At 39.7% G+C, this 25087-nt stretch overlaps 1 protein-coding gene and 1 pseudogene across 1 annotated transcript; both read right to left on the bottom strand.

Moving 5' to 3' along the window:
• Positions 1-4387: 4387 nt before the first annotated feature.
• LOC113462541 lies at positions 4388-6527 on the bottom strand (annotated as a pseudogene).
• A 195-nt stretch (positions 6528-6722) lies between these two features.
• Positions 6723-24183, bottom strand: LOC103704249 (FIP1[V]-like protein). The gene is made up of 9 exons (XM_008787466.4): positions 23105-24183; positions 20453-20706; positions 18501-18627; positions 18345-18413; positions 18108-18257; positions 17789-17890; positions 17311-17630; positions 12995-14693; positions 6723-8361 (listed from the first exon to the last, which is right to left on the bottom strand). The coding sequence occupies exons 1-9, from the start codon at positions 24062-24064 to the stop codon at positions 7774-7776; spliced, it is 4269 nt and encodes a 1422-aa protein (XP_008785688.2). The 5' UTR covers positions 24065-24183; the 3' UTR covers positions 6723-7773.
• Between the last annotated feature and the right edge of the window lie 904 nt (positions 24184-25087).

Below are 25087 nucleotides of genomic sequence, written 5' to 3'. Positions count from 1 at the left end.
AAGAATGCGGGTCTAGGTCGGGTCGAGCATGCCCCGGTCCGTCCCGACTCGTTTACAGTACTACTTACTGATACCGAATATGGATTCATTTCTAACATGCTCCTTGTATAGTCTAAACCTTCCACCCAACTTTCCATCTGGGCTTGGGACAAGCATCAGCCATGTAGATAGAATTTTGCCCTAATTAATAACATAGGATGCAATAATGATGCCAAATGTTTGAAGTGCAACATGATTGTGGGGACACAGACTGAAATAGTCTTCAGGAAAGAGAGGGTATCAGCAACAAAATGCATTCTCTACTATCAGAAGAGTTACCATTCACATGGACAGCCTCATATTCAAGCAACACCACTAAAGAGATACAGTTTGTCATAAAAATCAGTCATGCCCTACCTTTCAGGTATTGCATACTGCATGGACAAGCTTAATGGTCACCGCCAGATTAATCAGAGGACAATGGACGCAGCAATATCTAGAGCTGGGAGAACAATCACTAATACTCATGGACAGAACAGACACAAATCATATACCTCTTGAGATCCTATAACTATTCCTCATGCACCTCATCTCTCTGATCCATCATCCCTAATTCTAAAGCAACATGCAGTACCTTTTACAGCCAACATGCCAAGAGAAGAAAGCAAACAAACACATTGGCAAGGTAAATATTTCCCAACAAGTGTGGCAGATTGGCTTCCCTGGCTAAGCTATTCCATAGAAGACCTCTGCAGTCACTACGGTCGGTCAGGACACTGGTTTGGACATAATAATTTACAGAAAATTGTGCAGCATTTGAAGCATGTAGAGGAATTTAAATGAAGCATACAGAGGAGTTTGAAAAATGCAAGAAATTTTATATTGTAAGTGTTTGGCAATTCAAAATAACTCAAGGACAAAGAAGTAAATATAAAACACCAAAAAAAGATATTTGCTTTTGCTTTTACAAATTAAGGAGTAGGACAGGGGTGATGGAAAAAAGACATGAAATGCGATGATGCTCATGACTTCTAGTTGTGCAAATAGAGGATCGCTATGTTTTAGGAATGCAGAATCAGCAGTATGAGTCCAATTTAATGCAAAAGTATGAATATCAATGAAACAAGCAAGGAAGCTGGCTCCGAACTCAGTAGGTGCAAATGTGCTACTCAGTCTCAACAAACATATCACAAATCATGGAAATCAGAATTCAGATGACAATAAAACATGGCGACATTAATGGAACATTACCTTGCTGCATTCTAAGAGGGAGGTGGGACGTGTTTTCAGGAAAAACCTTCACCGTAAGGAAATTAAGTAAACAATCTCATTTTCCTGTTAAGAAGCATCAGCAAGAAACTGAGCAGATGCCCAAAAAGTGGTGATACCTAGCCTAAATTCATCCACTGCTAAAAAACTTGTCAATCATTGTCAAAAATATGGAAAAATTATTGAGAAGCTTGCACTTAAAGAAACATGAAAGCCACACTTAAGAAATGAAATAAATAAATAAATACCAACATTCATCAACAAAGCAATCAGATCTTAGTTCTAATTTAGGCTCGGTTGACAGAAAAATTAGATAGAGGAAACACATGCTGCAACATCCACATGTAGATGATGACAGTTGACAACTCAAAAGAAAGAAAAGTGGTGCAAAGATATAGATACAATTTTCGATTAAAAAGGCACCAAAGATCATGAAAAAATTGTAATGCCTTGATTTCACATAACATAAGGAAACAGAAAATAACTTTGCGAGAGAGAGAGAGAGGAACAATAAGATAAAAATTGTTCACTTTCACCATGATATCCGCATCTGCTACAAAAGATCTCCCCTTGTATCCAAAAGCTGCTATGAAAGAGAAAATACTAAAACTGAGCTTTTTGATAAAATGAAGAAGTTGGAAATAATAAAGTACATCAAATTTAGAAGATCTTATCAAATAAAGCACATATATATATATATATATATATATAAAACTTCACTGGATAGGAAAAGAAATCTCTTCGCTGGAGGAGAAAATTTAAAACAGGGAACTTTAAGCTGGTCTACCAACTTGATGCTAGAAAGTCCCTGAATGTTTCGCTTTGATTTAACTACCGTTACAGATGGTTCTCAAGGACTAAATTAGAATATTAAATGGAGGATATCAAACAAAGAGATACTCAGGTCAAACTGATAATACTTCCTCTTTTCTTCCTTCTCCTCTAATTCTTATTGGAAGATTATTGGTTAGACATATTTAGTGCATTGCTAAGCAGTTACTCCAAGAATGTTGTCAGCAGTTGATCGAGCTTGCATTGCTAGAATTCTTTTACAAGAGCGAAGGATGGGCACAAGCCTGGATTGGTAAAGTAAACGTACCTGAAGAAAATCTAATTTTGTCAATACATCAACCATGCTAGTTATACAAAATGTCATGGAAGAATTAGATGAAAATATATCAGAATAGGGTGTATGGTGAAGAATCAGACATGTGCAGAACCCATAAGCATCAAATCTGGATGATAATAATCAGGATCATCATTCTAGCTATTGGTGGGATAAGTATTCTATTCCAAGTGAAACCACATTTTTGTATCATTCTGCCAAAATGAACATATCACAAGCTAATCCAAGATTTCATCCTTAAAAAGAACCAGACCTTGAGGTGATGGCCATAAATTTTCCTAGGCTCAACCTGGAAGCGACTACTATTTGTTGAAGGATTGCAATAGGCAGTAGAATAAATTTGAACTGAAAGAATTCTTTAGGTCCATTTTGTTGGGCAATACCTGTAAAAGTTGAAGGATCTAGAGGAAAATACGTGAATCCCATACCTATCTCAGAGGAACCTTTATTTAAATAAAGATTAAAAATCAAACTAAGACAATGCATATGAAGAAAGACAGGTTTCCCACCTGCTTAGAGTAGCCTCCTTAGCATTTAGAATGCTTGTGATTTTGGGGAACTGTAATGTGAGATAATTTAAACGTCAACAGTCTAGACATCTCAATAACTTCTGGACAAACTGGTTTCTCAAAGAAAAAATGACGTGGTCCTTTGAACCTAGCTCTGATGCCATGTGTATAAAACTACTAATATAAGCTATAATACTGCAAATATCCCAAAAATATCCAACCCACAAACATAAATTAGAGAAGGAAACAAGTGTAAAATTGGATAGATAGCTTGAAATTTACAGTCTGATTGCTTCACATGCAATCTTCCTTCATGATGAGACCCAGACAAAGTACAAGATACATAAAACAGAAACTCTTATTTTGTGCTTAAAAGTTCCAATATACAGATGAGACAGCAGAGACATTAGCACATATTCTGAAGTTGTTTTATATAGATAGGGAAAAGACATACTTTTACCATGAAAGAGTGAAGAAATTATTCTTTTACTTAAGATATACACTTACTAGAAACCAATGCATGGAAACTTGAAAGGTAATAATAGTTATCCATGTCATTTAGTAAATTGAAACAAAACATGAACGTCTTCTTCTATTAGAACATGCCAAACAATTTTGTAGAAGATAGATGGCTAGCAAGCCTCCCAAGCATTTGCACCTACGCACACAAACAAGATGTGCTAAAGGCTTGGCCATGTGGTTTACTTCCACAGGGATCAGAGACAGATAAATTTCAAGAACTTATGCAGCATTATGGATGCCAGATTACTAGTCAATTTATAAGGTTCAGAAGTGTGGTTAAGCTTCTGATGTCTCAAAGTTCTAAAACACGAGCCAAAGTTTGATAGGCCTGATAGGTTCCATGCTTATGAATAAGATAGTAAAACTTGCAAAGGATATTGAGGCTGTCTATGGATTGTCAGCCAACACAGATCTAGAGAAACTGAATTTACCTAAAACTAACTAACATGTCTGTTAAAACGGCACTGTAAAACTACCACGGGGATCAACAGGCAACTTTAGTGGCAAGATGTTAAAAAAAATACATAAATATGGGATAAGGGCTATAGGATTTTATAAAAATTATGCATAAGTGTTAAAGTGTCAGCTCATGCTTTCCTTTCTTCCATTTTCTACTAGTTGTGAAAGTGCAAAATTAAAGGAAGTAAAACAGATGCTAGTACTCATGTGCGTCTGCATTGTTTATCCAAACAACATGGCATTTTCAGATTGTCCACAAACTAAAAAATAAATGGGGACAATAGCTCTGTTAAGCTACATTTCCCAATTACCGCTTATATATTATTTCTAGAAAATCATCAAGTTCGAAGACAGAAAAGTCCCTATTGATGAATAAACCTTTAAGTGAATAGTAATGCACCTACATCTCCATGTATGAAGCAGGTGGAACAATATAAAACTATTTTTTATATATAATAAATGACACTGATTCTTAAAAGCCAAAACTTTTTTGTGACAACCATTTTAGCTAGCAACCGCTGAAGTCAATAAATTTCTTTACTTATCAAATGAACTCCACTGTGTCATGAAAAGAAGAGTATGAAGTAAACATATCAACATTTTGATGCAACCACCGATCAAAATGAATGGGTTCTTGTCAACAAATGAATCACTAAAGAAACAATATGAGTCGATTCAAGTAATGTCCAACCTGTAAGTATAATATTGACAAGGGCCCCCAAACACCAAAAACCATCACCAGCAATCACCAACTTTGGAATTTTCTGGTCCTATTTGTCTCCAAATACACAAGGAATTGAAAACATGCAAGGCCAGCAATGTATTATAGTGCCCTTTCTCTATTTCATCATCTGTAACTCCATGAAGAAGTAAAAGTTCATTATGCAGTCCTCCCAATCAAGACCACCCTTTTCAACTCTCCTTCTCCTCCTCTGCTTCCTACCTATCATCTGCTCCAAAACACAGTCCTCTTCTTTCCCACCCGAACCGGCGGTGGATGATGGAGGCTTCATAACCTCATCAATTCTACACTTAGCAGCTTCTATCTTTGTTTTCCTCCATCTCCTGGTATTGACACCAATAATAAAAGATGGAGGCAGAGCATCTTAACCGACGACATGCGGTAATACTTACTCGAGCGTGAGCTTCTTGTCGGAATCCAATCTTCCCTCCCACGTATCAATCAAGACCTCCAATGCCCATCCTACTCTCCTCTTTTTCCTTAAGACAAGCAATTCTCTCCAAGACATTTTTGTAAGCATTCGAAAGATATTCCCTTGAGACCTTTCGACTCTCCAACTCATCACAGTTCATCACCTCGAGACCACCCTCTTCATGACCTACATTGTTGAAATACTTGGAATCATCATCTTCCCCATAGTTTGAGTGATAGGAATTCAATAGATCACCCAAATCATGTCCAAAGCCCTCCTCAGACCCCTCCACCGATCTAGTTTCCGACTTCACCTCCCTCCTCAGACCCCTCCACCGATCTAGTTTCCGACTTCACCTCCATGATCCAGATCAAAAGGGGGGTATTTTGCACTAGGTTCTTGACGGTGACGTCCGCTCCCCAGGGAAGCAGGTTCTTGACGGCGGCGAGGACAGTGAACCACTGGCCGTCGCCGAGGGCGCCATCGGTGACGTCGGAGGCGAGGGCGGCGGCCTCGGCCGCGCGGGCAGCGGAGAGGCCGATACGAGCGGCGATGTCAGCGAGGATGCTGCGGGCGCGGAGGAGGAGGCGGTCGCGGTAAGAGAAGTCGCCAACGGAGAGGAGGAGGGAGCCAGTGGGCACACCGTCCGACGAGAAGGCCTGGTGGCGGAAGTCGTCGGAGGAGAGAACGCAGCCGCACGAATCGCAGACGCGGGCGCCGGAGTCCGGGTCAACCACCACCCGCCACTCATCGCAGCTCCGGCAGGCAGCGATGCCTTTGAATTCTTCTCATTTGAGAGAACCGGAGCGTTCTTTTACTTTTTTTAGTTCCTTTCGCCTTCGATTTGAAAACACGCATTATGCACGTGATTTTAGTAAGGGCCGGCCGAGGGGTAAAGGCGGCGGGCGGGGTGGGTCGCGGCTGGTGAGAGACTGAGAGCGTGCTGATTTGGTTGAGCCGGAGTGACGTAATGGAATGTGACCAAAATTGTGAAACATTGTGATGTTGGCACAGCTAGCGCTGTTTAATGTACGTTTAATCCCAAGCAGTTCTCCCTCAAAATGTAGGTTTTGCTTGCGCCAAAATTTTCATTATTCTTAGCTACATCTATATTAATAATATTATTAATAAAAATTTTTATTTTATATAATAAATAAAGTTTTTAATTAATATATTTTTTAATCAAAATATAACAATATATTGATAAGAAGTTTATTAGCTTATTAAATTATAATAAATAAAAAAATATATTAGCACCATTAAATTAATATAAAAAATAACATTATTATTAAGAACTATATTTGGTTGTTCCTCCTACTGTATATTATCCTTTGCTCAAACAATAGTTCAATAGCAATAAATTTGTTGAGTGGGAGTGTCTCGTTGCGAACTAATGTCGACCTTCAGACCAGTTGCCATAGATTCATAGCACAGCGACCGAGAATTTGAGATTTGGTCAACAAATAAATGCATAATCCGGGAGTCGTAGGAATATATACTTTGCGCCATGAACCGCGATCTCAGAGTCCTGATAATGTAAACCCTAATGATCCAGCATAGGTTTTGACATGGCTTTAGGCTTTCCTTTCGCTAGCACACCCCATGAAAGCAGGTACCCATAGCCATCTAACTGATCCGAAGCTTGAAAACTTGCAACATTACCAATTATGGATGATTACTTGCTTTGACAGAAACAAGAGAGAATTAATTAGAAATATGACTGCTTATCATATCTTTGCCCGATCTATCTTTTGGGTACAACGCGACATCAGCCGCAGGAACTTTTTGACTGGTGAGTACAATCATAGGACCTATAATTCATATATAATTCTTGCTCCAGTAATCTTTCAGGCTCTAAAATTGTACATGGATCCACCAAACAGCTGACCTAGCAACTGCTTACACAACCTGGAGGTCCTTTATTTTCCATCACAACCGTCATCCATCGGGGACTTTAAGCAGATTGCTATGTCCTGGACAAAAGGAAACCCTGAGGGCTACCATGGTAGGCACCTCGGAAATGTATGATCCCTAGAAGCATCAGGCATTTGCCATCACCCAGAGTCAGTTACCAACTGCTCTCGAGGGGCCTTCATCACGGTTCACATCATTCTTGCAAGGGAACAGGGAACAAGAAGAGGGAGAGAGAGAGAGAGAGTAGAAACAGCAGCCCACGCACAGACGGAGCCCAGCAACTTGCAAATCAACAGCTTCAGGATGATGGAACTGATGCAGCTCCTCTCAACCACCTCCCAGCTTTCAGTCTTGTTCCAATATTTGATGAAAACCTCACTAAGAAAGTAGGAATGCTTCAGCTCACCACTGATAGAAAAGGCAGGCTGGATCGATCCTCCATGCATCTTTAGGTCTAACCTCCAAACTTGATGTCTTGCTGACGAGCCAGAACCTGTTTAATCATGGAATCCTGTTAAGTTACATGGCACCCAAAGGGTCCTCCATGCATTACAAGATGTGGGTGCCCAACAAAAATAGAGAAAAAACAAGTTCCAACCAGCATCGAACATGTTCAAAGTTACATATCCAGAATACAAGTATAAGACATAATCAAGGACAGCATCTGGAGGAGTGGGAGAGGGGATCTAGAATTAATATTGCGAAGCTGCAGCCCAGCCCCAACTTTCCCACCTGCTTCATGGAGGGTTGTTGGCAAATGGCCCCTGAAAGGGGCCACACTAATGGATGTCAATTGATCACTACATATCTGTTTTGAAAAAAACCTTATATCTGAAATTAGTCAACTACCAGTCCACCTTCGTTTCCTAGCTGGTCGCTCTGGCTTAACCTCTGTATCAGCAACAGCTTCATTCTGGGTTAACCGCACTTCATTCTCCACCTTTTTGCTCAGTGTCGGCTCTTTCTCCCCTGGCATGGGAAGTCTGAAGCGCTCACTTCGCCGTTTTAGCTTAGCCATTGTGTCCAGATGACGTTCCTCTGCTATCTTATCTACTGTTTGTCCTATATCAGCACTCTTGGGCTCTAACTCACCAGCATTTGTATTACCTTCAGTTTTCGCTAATTCGTCCACATGTATCACATCAGCATTTGTGACTTCATCTTCCATGGAAGAAAGTGTATGTACATTCTCAATAGAACTATAATCTCTCTCCTTGTGACTAGTCCAACGCTCCAATTTGGACCGTCCCCGTCTAGAATCCTGCTGGTTCTCATCATCTGAGACAAGATCTTCCTCGCCTTGTTTTGTTAAAGAATCATGCAGTTGGTGAACCTTTAACTGTTCATGGATTTGATGATGATCCTTTTTGGAGAGTGTTGGGGAATAAAAGGTACTGCTTTCCTGCTCATTTGTGCCTTTCAAGCTAACCTGAACAAGGTAAACCACACACAAGAATGCATCAGATTAGAAGTGTTTGTTAAGAAATAGGTCTAGACAGTAATCTATCTTAATATAATTAATTTCTTATATTTGCAATGTCTATTGCTAATTTTATAATAAAACTTCAGTATCACTGAAAAAAAGAAATGTATAGGTTAAACACTGGGTCACATTGCCACATGAAATGCAGCTTCAATTTTTTGATAGTCCTAGTTATAATAGAAAAGCACCATAGAATTTGTAGACAACAATCCTTAGTGCAATGGTAAGACTACTCCATTGTGATCTAGGTGTCAGATTCAAAACATGGAAATTGTCTCTCTGCACGCAGCAGTAAAGCTGTGTACCCACAGTAGGAAGAGCCTAGTGCACTAGGATGCCTTTTTAATGAACTGAGCTGCTTGCAAGGGGAGACAAAGGGACTTTGAAATGCCACAAAATTGCTTTTAGAGAGAGAGAGAGAGAGAGAGAGAGAGAGAGAGCAGCAGTGCACTGGATATATATGGGATCTATAACAACCTTTTATCATGAGTTGAATCAATTACTTGGTTACTGCAGGGCGAATTGTAGTTAAGTATGAGAGGAGAAGGATTCCAACAGAGCCAGACGCTAGTCACTGGGGAAATGTTAATTGATAATTTGTCAGTTATAGGGTATGCAAAATGAAAAAGATGATCCAAAAAGATACAAGAGAACTAATTCTTGAAGTAGCAATTATGTCTCAAGAACTAGATAACATCCAGAACATGGTTGATGAGAGTTAAATTTGTTATCCAAAGATAAATGTCATAAGCACAACGAGCAAATTCACAATAGATTTTTCCTAACCCAAATCTGCTGTTATAGAGAACAAAATGAAAATGATTTCAAGGATATGTACAGTCAGTAGTTTTTAAATCTTTTTATCTTACTGGCTTTTCTTTTTAGGTGCATATGGGTCTACCTCAAACCCGTCGACCTAAACCACACTTTCTCAAAGTCAATCTATTTGATGATAGCCTTAATTTTGAGTTATCACACAGCTGAATCTAACCCATATTGTCTGCAGTAATTTTGCAAGAAAAAAGAGAAGTTTTGAATTTGGAATATTCCTTGAAAGATTCTCTGAAAATCTCTCACCAAAATACCCTTAGTGCTAGTGTAACTCACAAATCCTTTATGGGATCATGTGCAGCCTTTCTTCCTCTTTTTATCTTTCCTTCCAATCATTTGGTGGCATGGGATTGCCTCCTCTCTGTGATACCAAGCACTAAGCACAGATCTTCCCTCACCAAATTATTTTTTGCAAGTCAATCAGATCAACCAGATTCTTAGACATCTTAGAAAGATTAACTGGTCCCATTGGGCACACCAAAAATCACACATTTATGCATGTTCCCTCAAACAAAAATCTGGCAGACCATAGAAAGAATGACATGTGTTAAGATGGAGATATTGAGAGGGAATCTATAAAACAAAGTATATTTTCTATTTCAAAATTATACAATTTCAATTTCTACTCAACTTCCACCAATCCTTCCAATTACACGTTCTACGATAATAAACAAAAATGAAATATTTTTCCTTCCAAAATCGTATTGGCTTCGTGTTTCAAATCAACTCACACAACTCAACGTCAATTTCTCATTTAATACTACTATATTAAACCTGGAGTTGCATAATACACATAAATAAGCAAGAGTATATTAGTAATTTGCAGACAGATAAGTAAATAAATAATTCCAAATTTATCAATTCTTGATTAGACTGCGAACATCCATCAAATATTTTCTCAGTTTCATTTGTTTATTTATAGTACCATTTTAGTTTCTTTTTTTAGTATTTTTAATTATTTATTACTCAGTAGTTCATTTTATGTTATTATTGTTAAAAAATCTTCTGACCCATGATAGGGATCATCAATTCAGATCAAAACAGCCTTAACTGATCCAAATTTGACCCTTTAATGTGCGTTTCAGACTTGGATATGAAGTACCAGACCATGGATCATAAGATTCAGATCTAGATTATGTTTTACATATTATATCGATTGGAATGCCCATCTTTCAGGAATCTTGATTTCTTTGACTTTTGTTAAACTTACCAAACATAAAGTTAGAAGTCTCCATAGAGCTTTAAACTTTCAAACATAGATCTGTCGTACCAGCCCGAACCGGATAGTATGGAGCATACCGTATCGTACCGATTAGTTACGGATGGCATACCGTACCGTACCATACCATACCAATATTGTGCTAGTGTGGCACCAATACGAGGTCTGGTACCAAGAGCGAACCTTGCTTTCAAGAGTAAAAAAAGCAATATAGCCGTCCACAAGTTCAAAACTTGAGTCAAATGATCATCTCACCTCTACCACTACTCAAATTTTGATTCCTTAGCTTCTACAAATCTTCTACCACAAAAGAAAATTTGATTCATGCATTTTGAGGGGTAAAACATGTCTTCTTGGTTATTTTTAGGATATTGTTGGTTCATGAAGGGGAGAAAATTCATTCTGAGATATTGAATAAAAACTAGCGGATGAGGAAGAAAATTTTGTTCAGCAGTTATGTAATCAACTCTCATAATGAAAATGTTCTATGTCATCCTTATTACTCTATATGCCTATACATATATTTTTTGATTCAAGTTATCATATGGGCTTACAAGGTGGCATAAAGCTAAACTACATAATTTCATGCAGTATTTGTTTTTGGACACGATATAAATATGAGCTTATGGTCGTTCGAAGGTGAACTTCTGATGCTTCTATATGATGGTCTCTTATTCATTAATTATTTAAATTACTCCTTATCATGCTTGTTACTTGCCATCTTCTTTGACCCCTTTTTTTGGTACATTTCTTTGACCCTTTTTTCCACTAGTATTTAAAAGAATCAGAAAGAATCTCATGATCTACAATGGAACAACAATTCAGTCAGATTTTACTGCCTCTACAATTTACAATATAATCCCAATCTTGACAGCATTCAATTTCATGACTCATGGCTCCCAACAGCCATCCACTTTCCTGTTTTAGCTATACTAGTTCTACTTCCTATATTAGGCTTATGTTCAATTCTTACTCCCTCTTGTCCCTTTACACTTTCATAATTTGTGAGATCACATTATTCTATCAGATCCCATGAACAATTTGCAAAACCCCCTTCCTAATAATAAATATGCTTGCCATTGTTTTCTACACTAGTTCCATTTTCAACTCACTCTCTTCAGAGTTCCATTTTCCTCTCTCTCTCTCTCTCTCTCTCTCTCTCTCTCTCTCTCTCTCTTCCCCTAACACTTTCATAATTTGTGTTTCATGAATCATGATAAACTTCTTTCATAAAACTAATCTAGAAAAAAAGCACCATTAATTAAAGACTGCAGGTTTACCAATTGAGAGGACTTCGATTAACATAAGGTTTGGGACACATCTCATTAATGAATTCTTTTTTCACTTTTCTATCATATTTTCATGCTATTGTTTTATATATTTTAACATTTTATTTTGCAGATTAATAAATACGTTATTTATTCTTCAGGTTTCATCATCCAATCTACATGCCCAATATAATTTTTTTAGTTTGTCAAATAAATTTTTACTTCTTGTGTAATTTCATTTTCAAGGTATTTATATTTAAATTCATATTTGCAGTCTACTAGCTTATTTTATTATTTTCTGGTTACTTTTTGAGTTTTTTTGGCACTACATAGTTCCATAATAATCTTTCATTTTTATATTTTTTAGTGTATTCTATTTTATTATGTTTTGTTAATATTTTTTACTTTTTATTCTTGGTTTTGTTAGTCTGACTTTCAAAAACTTTATTTTTATTTTCTTTTGATTTTTTCATCTGTTGCTTTCTTTTCAAATTTAATACAATTCTGAATTTATTTTTTTTTTGCTATATTTTTTCGTCTTGTACATGTAACTGCCATCTTAACACAATAGGCCTCATACATTCATCATATCTAAATGTAAAATAGTAAATGTAGTTATACACTATTCTGAAAAATAATGCAACAATCAGCTTATTAATAGGTAATTGATAAATTATTGATGCATATGTAAAAGCTTACTCTCTATTTTTATCCCAAATGTGTGCCGTGTATGCTAGGTATATTATATGGAATTGGAAAGTAACTCTTGAAGTGCCATTTCTGTTTCAATTTTTGCTTCTAATGTATATCCATGCATGCAGGTTTCTCATCCATACTGTTTTGAATGCTTTAAGGCATAAAAAAAATTAGCGATGTTTCATATGCGCACTTATTCAGCTATCTCAAGGTTGCTAACAATTCAATACGTGACCCATTATTTTTCCCAAAATCAGGTATTAGACATGAATCTCAAGCACGAGCCACTGCAATAACATTTGCTTCCACTTAGTTTCTCTGCCATGTATTTAACTCCATATCTAAGACTATACATTTTTATAGGGGCAGAGAAGCTCTACTTAACATTAAAACTTTTCTCATTAAAAGGAAATGAAAGATCTCAATATATATCTCATCAACTGTTCAATGAGCAATTGGTCCTTCCCTTAAAACTTACTGTTTCATGCCAATGGACAATCATGAAAATTTGCTTCTGTAATATATAAGGAGGCTTATTATATGGTACCATGTCACTGAAGCATACCTTGTCATTTTGGTGGATATTGTGATCTTCATGCTTTCTCCCGCCAAGCATCTGATTCTTTTGCTCCTTAGCTTCACTATCTTTACCTTTTCTTGTATTTTCCCTGTGTCTCTCTCTGTACATCTGATGGCTGTCAGAAGCACTTGAAGGACGCTCATTATGAGTGCGTAGCCTTTCATGCCTTGAGCTCCTCTCATCATTATTGTGTTGTTTTTCACATGCATGCACATCCCCATGTCCTTTGTGACGTGAAACATTCTCCTCCCCAATGCGATCTCCTCTCTTTGACTGCTCATTATACCGCTTTCTATCTTTGTCCTGATAATCCATATCAGAACCAGTAGTTTTCAATTCATCCTTATCTCTAGCATTCCTACACAAGCCCTTATCTTCTATAGCTCGGCCACTTCTCACCAATCCCCGCCCTTCTTCTCTTTCCCGATGTGTTTGTGCATGTTCATGAAGTTGCTTAACCTGCTGCCTATCCTCTCTCTCCCTATGACGCCAACTATCATCCTTCTGTTTGGCAGAATGATGATCCTGAGCCTTGTCTCTCAATCGAGTACCATCCTCCCTTCTCCTGTAATTGATGTCATCATCCCTCTCTCTTTTTCTTCGGCTGGAATCTTCCCTACCCCTGTGACCATGCAAGGCATCTTCCTTATCAGCTTTTCCCCTCCTTGAAACTTCTTCATCCTTCTTTCTTCTGATATAAGAATCATCTAAATTTTCATGGCGACTCATCAAAATATCATCCCTCTCCCTCTGCCTCGAGGTCCCATCTCTATTGCGGCCTCTCAAGTCACCATCATCCATCCTTTTTTTTGAACGAAGATCTTCATCTCTGTCATTCCTGTCACTTGCCCTTACCTTACTCCTGTGCCTTGATTCCGTTTCCTCACTACGTTCCCTCTTTATGTCTTCATCTTTAACCCTCCTCTGAATGTCATCTTGTCTCCTTTGCCTGACACCAATAGAAGAACTTGACTCCTTTGGCCTCTCAAAACTTCTATCTCGAATTGGGTGTGCAGAAGTGGGATCCCAGTCCCTATGTCCATAAGAGTGATACATATTTTCCCTTCCTTTGGAAGCTATCCGGTTTCTGTCTGTCTCTTGTCTAGCATCACGACCATAATCATCCTTTCGCCGAAAAATATATTCCTCTCCTTCACGGCGCTTGCTTATATTGCCCATCAGCCTTGATCGTCCATCTTGCATGACTTCTTCACCATTTTCACGCCGTTTCTGATAATCTTTACTGCTCCCAGTTTTTGCTCTATTGTTGTCACTACGTGAGGTCCTTAATTCATCTTCATCATCAGTATCATTGATTGCAGGTTGCTCTACTCGTGAACTTAATTTTTGTTTCTTGTGAGGATAGACTAGGTTATCATCACAAACAGTCTCACTTGAAATGTGAAAATCTGAAGTGATTTCCTCACCTTCTACATCAATGCTATCAGCCAGTGCAAGCTTCTCATCATGTTCATATTTATGTTCAATGCTCACCTTCCTTGCAATTTCAACTGCAACAGCAGGTGATACTTCAGAAGTCTGGTTAACTTCCGTACTGTCAATCAGTTTTCCTTTCTGGTGATCATCATGCCTCTTTGAATGGGCACTTTCGCTAGGAATGACATCATTTGAGGGTTCACCACTTGCAGTGGAGTGCCTTCCATGTGAGGTCTCTTGAGGCAACCTGAAGGTGTAGTAGGTAAACAATCTACATTCAGTACTTTATTATAGGATATCACTATAGCTGACAACAAGACTCGATACTAAAGCAAGTCATGGAAACCAACTTATCAAGAAATTCTATAAAAACAAAATGTTGCAGGATTTGAAAAATTTCAATCAGATAGGCATGACAAGATATATAAATTGGAAACTTTAGCCACTAAAACAGATACACTGATGCACAACCACGTTTTTGAGAATTATGCAGTGGAATCATAAATACATTATCCAGATCTGAAAACTTAAAGTGAAAAATATAGGTTCTTGTCAAATTTCATTTATCCAATAAACCCTGAACATACAATCTGGCATAAGAGATCTGAATGTGAAAAATCGAAGGACAATCCTCTGCATAATCCATGCCATTTTTATGAGGCGGTCATTGCTATGCAAATTGGAGGGGGGCTACTAGTTTACACATTGCTAATAACTACACTGCTAGAATGTGCAAGATAGTGAAATCAACATCCAGAATTGACTGGAAAGACATCCAGAAATGTGCAAGAGAATATAATCCCAACAAAATTACATAGCCCGGAGCAAAAAGAATGTGCATGTTGGATCTGAGCAATAAAATTATTATACCAAAAGCAATTGGTACATGATTTGTTCTTTCCACATAGGCAATAAGCCTCCGGAATTTTTCATCCTCTTTAATGTAGGTCGTCGGCAAATCCTATGTATCAGACAGTTGCTTTTTCATGTCTTTAACTAAATGATAAGATTTAACGGGAATTATAGCAGCAGTACACAGAATATGGCAAGGAAAAAAATGTTTTTCATAAGAGAACTTAATTTGATGAAACCATATAAACAGTATCACTAGGGGCTAGGTTGTTAGAACAATGTGCTTGCAAACTGGAAAGAGATCCATATCTCCTTCAGAAAATTATATCAGAACAATGGTGTTAGCTGCTTGAGTATTCACAGCAAGATGTTGCTTTAGGTTCACTTGTTGCAGGAAGTGACTGCTGGTTACTGTTCATATCTGAGGGTTTATTAATCAGGTTCGCAACTATAGAATCTGATATTGATCCACGCCTGAAATGATTTGGTTACTCTTATTGCAGCTACTTACATCATTTGGAGCGGTTCTAAGTTATGTGGATTGCTGACAAGGTATTGAATGGACTATACGGATGCATCAAAGAGGCAGCCCAGTAACAGGATTTATCAGTTCACCAGAGGTAAAGGGTAAGGGAAGATGTTAACTCCAATAAGAGCACTGCAAACATTGCATCAGCAGAGCAATGTGGCCAGCATAAGTGGAATAAATTGCCCTTACCAATAAGATGACTCGAATTAGAATTACTAGATAACAGGTTTATCCTTGGGGCTTTCTAATGCATAGTGAAAGGAGGCATTTAACCATATTGGGCAAGTTCCATACAACATAAATTATAACCAGACTCAGCTATCCTTTTGACCAGAGATACTCCACAATCTCACTTTCAGAGGAGTTATAAGACTGAAGTATGCTTATTTAACCTGACTGGTAAATATGTTTCAAAACTCAAGAAAGTTAATGGAAAAGGACATGACATGCCTTCAGGGACCTTTAATTTTTAGGTGACCTTCTATGAACCCACATAGTAGTGGACTCCTAGTCTATCATTTGGTATAGTTATTAATACCGCAGGCATACATCCACCTGTAAAACTATCTACAGCAAAGAAGTTTTTTGAGCACCTATAAATTATTTCAAGGGTTCAAATATAAGTCTAGAAGAGAAACATTTACAAAGTATGACCTGCCTTATAGCATAAATTTCTAATAGAAAAATCTATGAATAAATGGAACTAAAGAAAATTTAGGACAAATTGAAAAGCTAAAAGCAACTTTCCTGTAACTACGATGAATAAAGGATATACAGAAACAACTACCTCAATTGTACTCTCATTCAGGATGCACAAACTAGAACACTCCAACGCTAATGTTATGGACAAGGTTCACCGAACCGGTACCGAAGATCATACCGGCCGGTGACTATTTACCATTTCAGGGTGTACCAAAAACAGGGAGAGGGAGAGGGAGAGGGAGGGAGGGAGGGAAGAAGGGGGAGGGCTGAGAAAAACCCTAACCCCCACCCTAGTGGAGCAAGAGAGAGAGAGAAGAGGGGGGCGAGAGGGAGGGCCGAGGAAAACCCTAACCCTAGCAAGCGAAATAGAGAGAGAGAGAGAGCGCAGGGAGGACTTATCAGAAACCCCCCTCTTGGACCATCGCAAGAGACCGTGAGGAGGGCAGAGGTGTTCGCTGGCAGGGCGGGGCGAGGAGGGATGTGGGGCCACTCGAACATCACACCCAAGCCAGCCAACTGGCTAGAAAATGTAGGGTAAACTCAGCCAATCACTGATGGGTCCAGCACCACGAACCAGCCAGTTCAGCGCGGTTCAGCCATCCTTAGTTACAACCATTAATATATTATGAGCTATATATAAATATGAAGCAAGGTCTAAATTAAGCTCAAACAAACTTAGCCATTCGTTAGTTTTTTTTTCATGTTTCCTCAAATACATATGTATTTATTTTCACATAAAAAAGAAAATCAACAAAAAACTTGTCAACAATGTAAAATATACCTTGCATCATGATGCCCCCCAAACGATCCACTAGAATATACAGGGCTCCTTGATTTCGAATTGGAATGGTAATGACCATGTGCCTTTGAGGGAAAGGGTAAGATACCATCCTTGTCAGGTGCCAAGGGGCCTTTTCTAGCCATTTCCCTCTTCCTCCCACTTAAACTATGCAGATAACGGTTGTCTTGTTCTGATGCAACATGTCTTTCTTCTTCAAATTCATGGACACCTTTATAATTTTCTCCTTGGAGATCCTTCTCAGGCTGCTCTAAAGCACCATTGTTTATTGTTGGATCATCCATCGAGTCCTGCAATACAATCTGATCATCGCAGTATGTCTGTTAGTAGCACTAACTATAATCCAGAGGTACTGTAAATGAGTCTCGTGATAAGCATCCATCAAATACTTGACATACACAAATAAATAAAGAAAGAAATAAAATAAACTCCATAATCAACTCCAAAGGATGAAATATACCTCTATAATTGCATCTGAATCACGATGTCGTGGTGCCCTTGTGTCAATAGAAGGCTGGCGTTCACCATAACCACTTTCAACCTGTATCGCTCTCCCAGTTGGCTAGAAAACCAAATAAATGATGCATACTCAGAAGTCAGTACAATACGTAGAAAATAAGCAGGCAGAATTTAATGACAAGTGGAAAAAAGGAAACATGACAACAAAAATTAAGAGAAACATCAACAGGCCATGAAGCACAATATTTTCCTGAGTAACAGAAGAAATGTGCAAAATTTTAACTTATGACTAGGCAATATCAAATAAGATTGGATCATACTATTGGTGCCCGTATATTTGCAGCTCCACTTCCTTGGCTATTAAAATCAGTTTGTCTATTGCCTGCTCTTCCATGATAACCATTATCAGCAGATATATCATGATGGCCTGCTGCAGCAGCCAGTTCAGGAGGTAAATCTGGATCATACTCCTGCAACCAAAGCAACATACTGTTAAAGCTAAAGCTTTAAAGGGAGAAATCAGTTGAGCACATATGGCAATCCAAAATGCCAATTACCTGCTCTGATCGCCCGCTCTCATAAACGCGGATTTTGCTTTGCATGGTAGCCTCCAAACGAAGTTGGTCCTGCGAACTCAAAAGGTAAGCCCTTGATTAATAACAATAAAAGCATGTTTTACATTGTATATGTGGTATAACAAGACCGTCGCTTGCCAGCTGCTTGCAGTAATCCTTCCACTTGTCCTCATCAAGTCCAAAATTGAAATAATCTGAAATATCAACTCCAGGATGTCTCCATGGTTTTTCCTCAAAACTTTCAATGTCAATATCAAATATCGTCCTAAAAATATAAACAATTGAAAAAATAAAATAGTCAGGTATTGACAGTCCAGAAAAGTGATTTTGATTGTAGAACTCATTTCAGTCAGGAGGATCTGTGGACAGCTGTGATGTTGTAGTAGGGTAAGCACGTTTAAATGAACATACAACTGTCACTTCATAGCCAGGTAAGCAACACTAATACAAAATTTGTGCAGGATCTTGCTACCAAGCAACAACTGGCTGAAACACAAGCATCGAACAATTTTTTAATAACTCAAACATGCTAACAATTTTTTAAAGGCAACATCCCAAACACAACAAGGTAAAGCCTCTAGAGATAAAATGCATCTAAAGTGACCCATAAGCAAATCTTACATTCTACAACAACCATAAAGTATTTTAAACTAAAAAAATAAGTGTTAACATGTCAAATTATACTGACCAAAGTTTGCAATCTCGAACTGTACCGCTCGATATAAGGCATACCATATTGTCCCAGTAGAGTACCAAAACTCGATACACCCCTCATATCGAGTATTCGTAGTGAGGTATGTATCACACAGACCCTAGATATGGGGTGTACTATTGGATACCAGTATGGGGTCTAGCAACGAGATTGCAAAACTTGGTCCTAACTGTCACTACAACAAATTTAGCAATTGAGGCTTTATTGGACAGCTAATTCTGTGCATTGAGCATTCATAGTATTTTCTAATTTGCAGCTACAACACATGTAAATCTTATGTCAGGGTTCAAATGTCACATAGTTGTAATAATAGCAACAGGGATTCTTTATAAAATAACTTGTAATCGGACAGAAGTAAGCCCATATATGCACTTTTATCCGTCTCTGCTCCATTCATCAGCTTCCTCTTCTTTCTATTTTCTTCTATTTTGCCCCTTTTGCCTCTTTAAATGCAATATATATTGGGATATTTTTTTCCTGTCCAGATTCGCTTCTCTTAAATCTCATTTGCCTCGATTTACTTGAAACAAGCGAGAGAACTTCATCTGATGGTCCATATATGGAGTTTTCTTATCTATGGTACAGTGATGTTAATGATTGGCTCTTGGTGCCAAATGATGCGCCTCTTCAAAATCACACGTTTAGAAACAAAATGTTCTTGGTGATGCTATGCTGTTCTTTGCTAAGGAAAATCTGCAGTCAGTGATGCATGAGGTCTCACTTAACACATGTAGGTATATCTGTATTGGCATTCTTCATGGATATCAACTTGTCAGATATTTGATTAGGCCAGAATGCTAGAAAGTCTAACTTATTAAGTACTCATGGGCAATGAATGATTCGGGGGAGGGGGAATACTGCTCTCCATATTTGGAATCAGCTTTACGTTCCCCACACTAACATTCCCATACACAGATATATCTTCGAACAATACAATCCATGTTATTGCGTGTAGTAAACAATGAATGATGCAGGGAGCTCCCCCTACCCCAATTCTATTTGCTATCAGCTAGGCTTCCTCCAATCATTTCCATCAATAGCCAGATATTCCCACAGCACCACTTCAAACAAAATTCACGCTCATATAGCATATATGTACTTTTAAATGTAATGTTAACACAAAAACCAAATAAAACAAAGAGTTCTGCCATACTGGTTCAGCTTCTGTCAACAAATTCGTGTTCAAATATAGGTGAGTTGCCTAGAAACAATCAAACAAGAAACAAAGAGCTGCCCTCCCCATTTAGCCAGATTGATCAGAAACACATAAAATGGCTTGTAAAATGGTTTGAAAAATCAAAATACAGGTGCATGCTCATGAGATTATATCAACTAGATAGATAATATTTCCTATAATCATTTACATGGCCAAGCTTACTTGTGTGCAGGAAGGGTGAAATCTAATCCACTGCCAAAAGCACGGACCGATAAGCCATTGGACCAAGCAGGTGCTCCAAAAGAATGGAAACTTTTTGGGGCATTTGGAATGCCTCTGCCACCAGCAGGTCTCCAATCACCTCTCCCTCGACCAGCAGTGGGGCCCAAGGGAAGAGGAGGACGAACCTGACCAGGAGGACCTACAGCGCCACCAGATGGTCCCCCAGATACAGGTGCAGCACCAGGTCTTATATACTGGAAAAGGAAAAGACAAAAATAAGCCACCAAAGGTAATAAGAAATACCATAAGCACTGAGTTTTAGTAAATTGTCCATCAAACAGCAAAAATTTATCTCAGTCAAATGGTAAACTATTAAGATGGAAGTTGTAAAATCCCAATACACCATTTTGATACGAATGGAAATTGTATCCATGATTTTATCGTCTTAATGAACAAAAGCATTTCAACCAAATGAAACCAAGGTAACCAATTGAAACTAGATAGTGTACAATGGAGTGCCAGAACTTGGATACTGTAAAACAACTACCAAGACAGACTTAATCCTTGAATGTAAATAAACACCATATTTTTTCCTCTTTGTAAAGTGCAAGCACTCAAATAGCATTTCCACCTGCCTCTCTTGCAAAATATGTATATGGTGGTGGTAACCAAGAAATACATGTTGTTTCTGTAAGATACATTCTTTTGACTGCCTCTCTCAACATTATCAAAAGATGATGGAATAGATGGTGTCCATCTAAATAGTAGCATTTTTTTAACCAAACCTGCAAGTGCACCACTATGCCACCAAGGCACCAGCCCTCTCCCCCAAGGAAAAAGAGAAAGAGAGAGGGGCGAGGCACAGAGAGAGACAGAGAGTTTGCATTGTATCTACTCTTACTCATCCACATGCTAAATCAAAGCATTTCATGCACATCCCAGTGACAGTGATCACTAATTAGCCTTTTGGAGTGTCAAGATAAAGCCCTTAAGGCAGTTTTAGATGCTTTGATCTGCTCTTGTATTTCAGTCCAAAGAAGTGGGGTAGAAGACCCCAATATTGCATAAACCAAAGGCTATTCACATAGCAGCTTAAAGAATTTCTTTCTTCTGACAAGGATAGACGATAGAAAATATGACTAGAAAATGGATGGATATGCAAAAATAAATGAGAACAAAGTGGATGCATATGAAAACTCCTAATGCTTTGCATGGGTTCCGAATGTCCAGGTGTCCCAAAATGTCCAAAACTGCAATATTAAGTACTCCTGGTATACGTGCAATTCTACAGACCAACATAAAAACAAACAAGTTATAAAAAAGCAATGAGTAACAGACTAAAGACTGATTAATAATATCTACATAAAAACCTATTTTCATGCCATATTACATTAAAAAGAAAATAAAATGTGAGACACTTCCCAAAATTGTCTATACAAATTAGGACTACTATGTTTACCATTAAAATAGTTGAGAGTTAAAGCAGTATTACTTGCACCAGAGTTTCTTCTGAATATGCTAATACATTTTAGCATTTGAAATAGTTGACAACTGAACTAGAATTGCCAACACCGAAGTATCCCTTGTCAATACATAACAAATGGCAATGCTAATGGCTTACTCTTCAGATTAATGGAAGCTCAGACATGCCATTTTCTGAGAGTCAATAAGTACTGTGGCATGTTTTGTAGTGTTTATCAGTTTTAAGGTGTTAGCATTCCAAGATATGTGAAAACTAAAGTGTCTTAAGTCAACCTAATAAGTCACAAGGCATGTTCGACATCATATAAGGTTTTCCATGCTCATTAACATATAAGCAAGCAAATAATTCAGCACCTAGCATCTTTGGTTGACTTCTGTAGGATTCAAGGCATTCAGGACTACAAAAGAACTTGGTGAAAAGGATAACTCCAGAGGAATCTATAAAGCTTTAACAATTCGCTTCTAAAAAAGTAAATGACGATATAAGGCATTCGCTCTCCCAACCACCATATATGATGAGTGACTTCTCTTTGGGTTCCATATTGGCACATTAACAACTATTACAACCTGGCCACAGTTATTGCTTACTGAAACCATGAAACTTTGTATGATATCAGCATCTATCCTAATAATTTCTACCTTTGACTCAGAACAGGCATTTACATTATTGGGTAGAGAAATAAAGTGTCCCATCTTTATGCATCTCAGCTCTTGCTTATGAACATGAGCTCAGAGTTCGTCACTAGTTGCTTAGAAATTATCATGTGAGACACAGGACAACATTGCAGTAATTAAGATGATTTATTTACAAAAAGTAATAACTATGTGGCCAAAAAGTAAGTGCAGTTGCCCCCTTCTTAGCAACATGTCTTATGCCTTTTTTTTTCTGCACAACTAATTAATCATTTTTTTCCTTTCAATCTGTGAATAATTAATGATCCGGTGATACATTTGTGACAAACTTATAAGGGCAAATTTCAGTGCATTGCCAACTAAATACATATTACGAACATAGTAAGCAAAGCATGAAAATCTTTACAAGGCAAAATAAGATTTACATAATACACAAATAGCACATAAAGCCATTCATCTACACCTAATCATGTTCCAGATTACAGTAACGAAAACGGCATTTACAGCGTCCGGACAAACTCATTGAAAAAAACTGACCTTGTAGGTCGAATGATGCTGCATGTGAAAACCATGACTGCTGTACCCAATCCTCGTGGCAGAAGTCCCAGCAGGACCGTTACCCTTTGCCACATCTGCCATCTCCTTCCTTTCTCCATCCCCAGCAGGTTGGATGGCCTCCTCGCCCCAGTCTTGCTCCTCCATGGCCGGGATGTGGTGATGTTGGTCTTCATCGGTGACGATGACCAAATCCTCCTCCCCGTCTTCATCATCATCCTCCTCGGCTCCCACTCGATCATTCCTCTCGCCACCGAGCGGCACGTGGTTGTCATTCAGGACGATCTGCAGATCATCCTCGCTGTCGGTGTCCCAATCTTCACTCCTCGATGGCTTCACGTCTCCGCCGGTCATATCGAGAAAAGGTCCCGGAGGGGCCGGACCAGCTGAGAGTCCGGGAATGACCGGGGCCTGATCCAGATCGCCGACCCCCATACTCTCCCTAGCCCCACCTCCGAGGAGCGGATCGCCGTCCCCCGCCTCCTCGGCGATCTCGGCACCCTTCTTGGGGACTTCAGAAACCCTAGCCTCACCCCTGTAATCCTCCTCCAAAACCCTACGCTCGCCCGGCTCGGGGACGGACAGGGCGGCAACCTCCGGCGGTGCCTCGTCGTCCCAATTCGCCGGAGGCTCCACGGCAGGGGGCGCTTGGCCGAGGAGCCAATCGTCATCACCGTCCTCGTCGGAGGCACGGATTAGGGTTTGAGAAGGGACGGAGCGGGGCGGGGCGGGGGGATTGGGGCGGGAGGCGCCGAGGGAGATTCGGTCGTCATCATCGTCGTCGCTGGATAGGAGGGGATCGGGGAGAGGTTTGGAGGCGGCGGCGGAGGGGAAGGAGCGAGGCGGCGGCGGAAGGGCCGCGGGGACAGGGGCGGAGGAGGAGGTGGGGAAGCGGAGGACGTCGGTGTACAGATCGCCGAATTCGTCGTCGTCGTCGTCCATCGCCAAGAGGTGTTCTCTTGGTTGGTTAGGAGCGAGCTTAGATGAGAGGGGAATACACTCTCGAGGCGGCGCGGTGGAGATGGAAAGCGGTCTTTGTGCCGCAGGGGTTAAGCCAATGCCAATCTCGCATTTGGGCCCTTGTAGATCACCAATATAACAGACAAGGCTCCATGATTTCAATGTTTGTTTTACGTTTACAAAAAAAATGTTTCTTTTTCTTTTTTATTGGATCCTATTTTTTTTTGGTAAATTATTGGATCCTATTGATAATATACTTAACAACACAACATCTTCAACTATAGACTTTCTACCATCATTAAAAAGTTTGGTGTTGCGGGATTTTCACCCCGGCAACAGCCTTAGTCCCAACCGAGCCGAGCAGAAAGAGACCGCGTCCCCCACGAGGTATTGTCCGCTTTGGGCGCTCCGGTCCGCGCGTCCAGCGCTGACGGAGGGAGACGTTTCCGGCCCGCGCGTCCAGCGCTGACGGGGGGATTGCCCTCACGGTTTTGTCCCACAAAAGGGCCCTCGTGAGGAAAAGGCTTCGCCCTCCTCATTATAAGGCACGGAACATTTCCGCTCTAGCCGATGTGGGACTAAATTCAAGGCCCCCTCCCCCCCCACAACATAGCCCCCCCAGCGGGAAGGTTCCGTGCCTTATAATGAGGAGGGCGAAGCCTTTTCCTCACGAGGGCCCTTTTGTGGGACAAAACCGTGAGGGCAATCCCCCCGTCAGCGCTGGACGCGCGGGCCGGAAACGTCTCCCTCCGTCAGCGCTGGACGCGCGGACCGGAGCGCCCAAAGCGGACAATACCTCGTGGGGGACGCGGTCTCTTTCTGCTCGGCTCGGTTGGGACTAAGGCTGTTGCCGGGGTGAAAATCCCGCAACAGATGGCGCTAGAGGAAGGGCCAGCCTCCTCTCTCCATTGACTACCCTCCAAGACTGTGGGGGCCCGTTGGGGTAAAACCTGGCCGGAACCTTCCCGCTGGGGGGGCTATGTTGTGGGGGGGGGAGGGGGCCTT

This window comes from Phoenix dactylifera, chromosome 15 (genome assembly GCF_009389715.1).
Source record: "Phoenix dactylifera cultivar Barhee BC4 chromosome 15, palm_55x_up_171113_PBpolish2nd_filt_p, whole genome shotgun sequence".
Classification (NCBI taxonomy): Eukaryota; Viridiplantae; Streptophyta; class Magnoliopsida; order Arecales; family Arecaceae; genus Phoenix; species Phoenix dactylifera.
The sequence above is the reverse complement of the archived record's forward strand: the minus strand, read 5'-3'. Positions and strand labels throughout refer to the sequence as shown.